At 36.6% G+C, this 7,985-nt stretch overlaps 1 protein-coding gene across 1 annotated transcript; it reads left to right on the forward strand.

Moving 5' to 3' along the window:
* Positions 1-1,271: 1,271 nt before the first annotated feature.
* Positions 1,272-4,573, forward strand: LOC125205997 (receptor protein kinase TMK1-like). The gene is made up of 2 exons (XM_048105244.1): positions 1,272-3,801; positions 3,876-4,573. The coding sequence occupies exons 1-2, from the start codon at positions 1,470-1,472 to the stop codon at positions 4,382-4,384; spliced, it is 2,841 nt and encodes a 946-aa protein (XP_047961201.1). The 5' UTR covers positions 1,272-1,469; the 3' UTR covers positions 4,385-4,573.
* Positions 4,574-7,985: the final 3,412 nt, after the last annotated feature.

The following is a 7,985-nucleotide window of genomic DNA, read 5'->3' on the forward strand; positions in this document are numbered from 1 at the left end:
TTTTCTTTTTAATTTGTATTAATCAGATTGATTAATTATTAATTATAATAGTATTCTTATTTTTATTTTTATTTTTATTTTTACTCTATGCTCTATTTTAATTTACTCTCTTTTCAGTTTATACACAAAATAAAAATTGTACTATAAAATTATGTCTCATCTAAAGAAGACGGGGAGGAGTATTTGATAATGTAATATAGGAGATGTATTAAAAAAAAACGAGCAATTCTTATATGCTAATAAAATATTATGGACTGCATATTTTTAAAATCACATGGTTTGAAGAGCGTCATATATCCATATATTAGATATTGAATTTGAAATTGAAAAAAATCCAATCTACATTATGAAACTAAACTTCATGATATCAAATGGACTTAAAGATTTTAATATAATGTGTGGAATAAAATGTCTAAAGAATTTTTATCGTTTCTAAAATGGTAAAAATGGATTTTTATTGTGGTATGAAGGAAGTAATAAAAATGGCAAGATCTAGTGATGAGTTGAAAAAATTGTGAGAAATTAAGAAACTAAAGTTATTTCATGTTCGCTCAATAAAATAATTTGAAAACCTATAGGCTATAGTCACATGGTTAAATCATAAAATCACAGTAATAAAAAGAGGTACCAAAATTATAAAATCATTTCATTTTCATTTTCATTTTCATTTTCATTTTCATTTTCATTTTCATTGACACATGCATGATGTCGAATCTATTCAACTGAAGTATATCCCAAAGGTGAATACATAATTATTGATGCCTCATTGTAATTATCCATATAATGGGATTAGACGATTAGTCGATTAGTCCAACAGCATTTTATACGAATCATAGTAGTAGCTAGTAAAATTTTGATTGAGCACTGAAAAATCCAATCATATTCTACATAATTGAATTGTCCGTAATTTTTTTTTATTTTCGACCACGAGTTTAAGAATTGTTGAACATGCACAATAACTTGCTAAATGTAGTCGGCTCTGGAACCGTAAAAAGATTTGATTGTAACTCATTATAAAAATATAGATAAACTATTTGGAAGCAGTGAATTTAACAGAAAAAAACAAATTAGCTTCCAAAGAAACAGAATAAAACAAAACATAAATATGAAAACCAAGTTCATTGGTAATATCAGAAAATAAGAAAAGTAGTACTACTACTCCTTGTAGTAGTAAATAAATTCAACATGTGAAAACACAAAAACACCCTTGTCCCTCGTTGCCGTCACAATTGTAAAAGGGGTTTTCTATGTCTCAAACGCCCACATTTTCATTCAACAATCATAGCTTCAAAGTCTCACATTTCTCAATTTTAAATTCCCTGGTGTTTCCTGTTCACTCTTAATTCTCGCACGTGACAAAGCGGAGGAGCTCTGCAATCTCTCTCTCCAATTATCATCACCTTCGGATGATGGAATGCTGAAAAAGCTTCCGCTCACTGCCTCTCAATGCTAGCCCCAAAACATCTCCCATGGCGACTGCTTCCCAGCTAACACTCGCCGCAGCGCCTCTCTTCCTCCTCCTCTCCCTCTCCATCTCCATCTTCTCAGGCGCCGTCCACAGCGCCACGGACCCGACTGATTCAGCCGTGCTGAATCAGTTCAGAAAAAATCTCGAAAATGCGGAGCTCCTGCGATGGCCTGCCAATAACAATGACCCATGTGGGCCCCCCAGCTGGCCGCACGTTTTCTGCTCAGGCGGAAGGGTCACTCAGATTCAGGTGCAGGGCTTAGGCCTCAAAGGCCCTCTGCCGGAAAACTTCAACCAATTGTCTAATCTCTTCAACATCGGCCTTCAGAGGAACCAATTCAGCGGAAAGCTGCCGTCTTTTGCCGGTTTATCTCAATTGAAGTATGCCTATTTGGACTACAACGAATTTGACTCAATCCCATCTGATTTCTTCGACGGCCTCGTTAATTTGGAGGTGATGGCATTGGATTACAACCCTCTCAACGCCACCGCCGGCTGGTCCCTGCCGCCGGCGCTCCGGGGCTCCGCTCAGCTCACGAATCTCACATTGATGAGCTGCAATTTGGCCGGACCGCTGCCGGAGTTTCTAGGGAACATGTCGTCGTTGCAGATTCTGAGGCTGTCGAAAAATCGGCTCTCCGGGAGCATCCCGGCGAGCTTTAGGGGCTCTGTTGTTTCACAGCTTTGGTTGAATGATCAAGCTGTGGGAATGTCTGGTTCAATTGAGATTGTTTCCACTATGATTTCCCTCACTAGCCTCTGGCTTCATGGGAATCACTTCACAGGTAGAATTCCTGAAAATATTGGTGATTTGGTTTCACTGCAAGATCTTGACCTCAATGGCAATGATCTTGTTGGCTTGATTCCTGCTGGTTTGAGTGAAATGGAATTTGTTAGGCTTGATTTGAATAACAATCACTTTTTGGGGCCTGTGCCTAAATTCACTGCTGCTAATGCTACTTATAAATCAAATCCATTTTGTTTGCCTAATCCTGGAGATCTTTGTGCCCCTTCTGTGATGGCTTTGTTAGAGTTTCTTGATGGTGTGGATTACCCGTCTAGGCTCGTGGGCTCGTGGTCAGGTAATGATCCGTGTAAGTCGTCTTGGTTGGGAGTAGGGTGTGATCCTAGTGGAAAGATCATTACTTTAAACTTGCCTAATTCTAATCTTTCTGGTGTGTTAAGCCCTTCCATTGCCAATCTTCAATCCTTAACTCATGTGTATCTTCAGTCTAACAATATCTCTGGTGTGATCCCAACAAATTGGACTAGTTTGAAGTCTTTGGCAGTGTTGGATTTGAGTGACAACAATCTTTCTCCTCCTCTTCCGAAGTTAAGTGGAGTGAAGCTTGTTTTAGGTGGGAATCCCCTTTTAAATCCATCTCAAAACAATAGCACATCATCTCCGAATCTAAATTCCTCGTCTAGCTCTCCTTCCTCGTCCGATGCTTTCAATACCACACGCCATCCCACAGCACGGAAGCGTTTGAATAAGCTGTATGTGATTGTTGCTCCAGTTGCTTGCTTTTCAGTTATTATATGCTTAGTTCTGCCTCTTTCAATGTACTTGTGTAAGAAGAGGAGAGGCAGGCTCCCTCATCCTGGCTCCCTCGTGGTGCATCCGAGGGCTCCCTCTGATTCAGGCAGCACGGTCAAGATTGCGGTCGCGGATAACACAAACAGGAGTGCTTCCTCCCCGACCACTGCCAGTGTGAACAGCGGCCAGTCTCATGTGATTGAGGCAGGGAACTTGGTGATATCGGTCCAAGTTCTTCGAAATGTGACCAAGAACTTTGCCCCCGAGAATGAACTGGGGCGTGGTGGGTTTGGGGTGGTTTATAAGGGGGAGTTGGATGATGGGACCAAGATAGCAGTGAAGAGGATGGAGGCAGGCGTGATAAGCAACAAAGCGTTGGATGAGTTCCGATCAGAGATCGCTGTGCTATCCAAAGTTCGCCATAGGCATTTGGTTTCTCTGCTGGGATTCTCTGTTGAAGGGAATGAGAGGATTCTGGTTTATGAGTACATGTCTGAGGGGGCTCTGAGTAGCCATCTTTTCCATTGGAAGAAATTGAATTTGGAGCCTCTTTCTTGGAAAAGGAGGCTGAATATTGCCCTTGATGTTGCTAGAGGGTTGGAATACCTTCACAATCTTGCTCATCAAAGCTTCATACACAGAGACCTAAAGCCTTCTAACATTTTGCTTGGTGATGATTTCCGCGCAAAGGTCTCAGATTTTGGCCTCGTGAAACTGGCCCCGGATAGGGATGGGGAGAGGTCTGTCGTCACACGCCTTGCTGGGACTTTCGGATACCTTGCCCCCGAGTATGCTGGTAAGCATTTCTCGAATGATTGTTTCTCGCGTTTAATTTGATAATACTGAATAATTTTATGTCTGCTTGTCCAGTTACTGGTAAGATCACAACCAAGGCGGACGTGTTCAGCTTTGGCGTTGTCCTAATGGAGCTGCTGACTGGAATGATGGCGCTTGACGAGGACAGGCCTGAGGAGAGCCACTACTTAGTCGCATGGTTCTGGCAGATAAAAGCGAGCAAGGAGAAGGTGATGGCTGCAGTGGACCCAACGCTAGACAGAAAGGAAGACGTCTCGGATAGCATCAGCATCATTGCTGAGCTGGCTGGGCACTGCACGGCCAGAGAGCCAGGGCAGCGGCCTGATATGGGGCACGTTGTGAACGTGCTGGCTTCCCTCGTTGAGAAGTGGAAGCCACTGAAGGACGAAGATGAGGAGTATTGCGGGATTGACTACAGCCTTCCGCTTAACCAGATGGTGAAGGGGTGGCAGGAGGCGGAAGGGAAGGACGTGAGCCATATGGACCTCGAAGATAGCAATGGCAGCATCCCGACGCGACCTGCTGGATTCGCGGACTCCTTCACTTCAGTCGATGGCCGTTAGTGTTAGCTATATATCATAAGGATGATGTTCGTTGATTTTTTTTTTTTGTTCTTTCGTTTTGTATTGGTGTAGATAGATTGTGTTGTTGATCATTTTTGTTTTTGTGATGTTGTAAGCAGTTTTTTTTTGTTTATTTAATTTGACTCTGCTTTTGTTGTTTGGTGTTAGAGTTACATTGTTTGGTGCCTATTTCTTGGATTTGTAGATATTGGAAAGTCACTCACCGCTGCATTCTTCTTTACTGATTATTCCTGAATTAATTTGTTATTTTGTGAAAGGATTAGCTGATTAAAATTATTTAAAAACTTCGACATAAAGTTTTGCGGATCAATATAAATTTTTTAGTATTTTACGGAGTACTACTACTTAGATATTCTTATAGTCTACTACTTTTGTTTCAGTAGAAACATACTTTTGTTTCAGTAGAAACATTTTGGTGTGTTCCAAGGAGTGAAGTCATTTTTTATTCTTTTTTAATTAAAAATCAACATATTTTTTCTCACTTATGTTGCTCTTTTTTTTTTATTTTTTATTTTATTCTCTTTTTAATATATTTATTTTTTTTATTTCTTAATTTATTCATTTTTTATTTAACTTATTCCGCACAAATTTTTTCAAAATTAGGCGTGGGAGAGAAACGGCTCCACTGTCGTGGCAAAGTATTTTATTAAATTTGATTTGAAAATTAAAAAAGTAAATTTAATTACGTCAATGCAAGAAATGGGAGTCAAATCAGCATCCAATACCACGTTGTGTTGATGTAGAACGTGAAGTCAATTTGAGTGGCATGTGTAAATGTGACATGTCTAGCTGTCTAGTTTTCACGTTTGATCATGTGATACATAATTGAGGTTAAATGATTGGTGGATTATTTGGAGTTGTCGTAAATTTATTATCATCGGTGACATTGTCACCAATGTCACCCATATAAGATAAAAAAAACTATAAATAAAAATAATTCTAAATGAAATTAACTTGACAAACTCTTCCATTTCAATGTCGCCCTGCCGACCCCAACAAAAAGTGGGAGTCAAGGACACATGTCATCTTCTTGTTGGATGTGGAATATTTAATTAATTTTGATTTTCTTGCACTACTTTAATTAGTTATTATTATATTCAATTACTTATATTTCTTTTATTATACTTTATTTATTTTAATGTCTACTTTCTTATAATTTATAGTATAAACTTAGTACTATAAATCTGAATCTCGCGACATTTTGAACATTTCCCATTAAATTAATTTTTAATTTTTTATTACTTTAAATTATTGATTTGTTATAAATTAATCATAAATTTGTATATTAATTTAAATTATATGAAAAATAAAATATTTAATTGAGTTAAGTTGGGTTAGGTTGGGGTCACTAATGAAGGTAAAAGAGTTGATTGAGTGAGAGTTATGTATGTAGATGATATCTAATATTTTCTGTTTTAAATTTGAATCATATACTTTTTTATTATAATTTTTAGACATTATTTAATATATTTAAATTAATTATAAATCAAAATATTAATATAGAATATATGAAAAAGAAAATATTGGGTTGGGTTGGGTTGGGGTCACTGATGGAAGTAAAAAAGTTGATGGGGTTGAATTGAGTGAGGGTTGTGTATGTGGAGGATAGAGAAATGAATATTTTATTAAAAAGTTGATTGAGGTTGGGTTGGATGAGTGTCACGGATGGAGATTAGTGGACAGACGAGATAATCCATACTTGGTCACGACTCTATATTGCTCTACTTTACACGTTCAATCTTCTTTTTCTTCCTTTTTTTTCTTTTTCTTTTTCGATTTCGATCTTAGATAGTCATAAAATAGATTGTCGTAAATTTTCTTTTTCAATCTACTTGGATAGTCACGAAATAGATTATAATACACCATTGTATATTTGTATTGTATACTGTATTTATGGGATTATCATGATAAAAGTTTATTTTGAACTTATACATATATACATCCGGGATTGTGATCAAAACAGAAATTAATATTAATGGCATATTGTAGAACTGTCATTTTCAGATATGCAGAAGTCAATGTTAATTTTTTTCGTGTCATTTTACAGAGCATCCACAATGGAGGCTGACGGATAGGCTGACCGATCCGCTAGCATCCATTGCAGCAATTTAGGCTAGCCGATCGGCGAGCTCTAGCCAATTCGCGGGCGCTAGCCGATCTGCTGGCCGATGCGCTAACCGCCATAGTAGGCTCAATTTCGGCTAGCCGGTTGCATTTTTTAATGTATTTTTTATGCATTTTTTTTATTTACTAAATTTTTAATGTATTTTTTATGCATTTTTATTGCATTTTAATGTACTTTTTTATGAATTTTTTTAAATTATGTAATTTTTTTTAGGATGTACCTTTTTTTTAATTTATATAAAATTATTGCATTTTTTATTGCACTTTTTATGTATTTTTTAATAAATTAGTGAGGAGTAGAGTGAGGTGGGGGCTCGTGTGTGGAAGCCCGATTTTTTTTTAATTACGTAACTTTTTTTTAATTAATGTACTTATTTATTAAAATGAAATTAATGAATTTTCCCGTATATGTGTCGTAAATTTTATTCCGTATTTTTTGTATAATTCCGTAAATTTAGTTGTTCTTTTAATAGTGCTGATGATGTGGCTAGACTATTGCTTGTCCAGTTGCTTGTCTTGATGATGTGGCAGGAGGAATTTTAGTGATGGATGATGTGGCAGGAGGAGAAATAAGCTAGCCTATGACTGGCCTATTTACCATTGTGGATGCTTATTAGATTAAGTTAAGTCATCATTCTTTAAACGAATTAAAAATCATCTAAAAATTGATATATATGTTGTCTTAAAATAATTTTCGTATTTTAGTTTTATATTCTGCAATAAGATTGAAGTATCCTTCACAGCTCTTTGGTGTTAAGCTTCAAACAAATTACAGCCCTTGGATCATTGAATTGGACGGTTGTGATCAATACATCCCTATATATATATAGAATTGTATTCAATGTCGAACCAATTTTAATGACCGAACTAGAGAACAAATCATGTCCACCCATTTTTATAATCTTATGGTCATAATTAATTATCTCAAATATTATTAAATATTGTCTACATGTAATATAATATTATGTAAGTAACGTGTGGGGGCTTATTTTGTAATTGTAACTTTGGCAGTTATTTTGTTTTCCTTGATTTCAGACAAGTTAATATGGCAATGATTTTCACACGATTCTACTGCACTCTTCATTTGCAATTCAATCTTCTAATATATTCACACACGTTAATATGATAATGATATTCACACAATTCTAATCAACTCTTAATTTGCCATTGAATCTGCTAATTTGCACAGTTCAATCTCTCTATATAAACTAATCTCAGTTACATTCATTCGCAATCTTCAACTATCATCTCTCTACTTCTTCGTCTTATTTCGTTGTATGGATTCTTCAAACAGCTTTACGCCTGGAACGAACTTTACCAGTATATCAATGGACGACTCGAGCAATCCTTCTCACTCAACTGAATTTTCTCCCGAAGCAGGAAACATACGCGGAACTACTTCTACAGAAAATATTAACTACAATCATGGGTCAATATTCGATGAGTTACAATCTCC

Source organism: Salvia hispanica, chromosome 2, assembly GCF_023119035.1.
Source record: "Salvia hispanica cultivar TCC Black 2014 chromosome 2, UniMelb_Shisp_WGS_1.0, whole genome shotgun sequence".
Taxonomy (NCBI): domain Eukaryota; kingdom Viridiplantae; phylum Streptophyta; class Magnoliopsida; order Lamiales; family Lamiaceae; genus Salvia; species Salvia hispanica.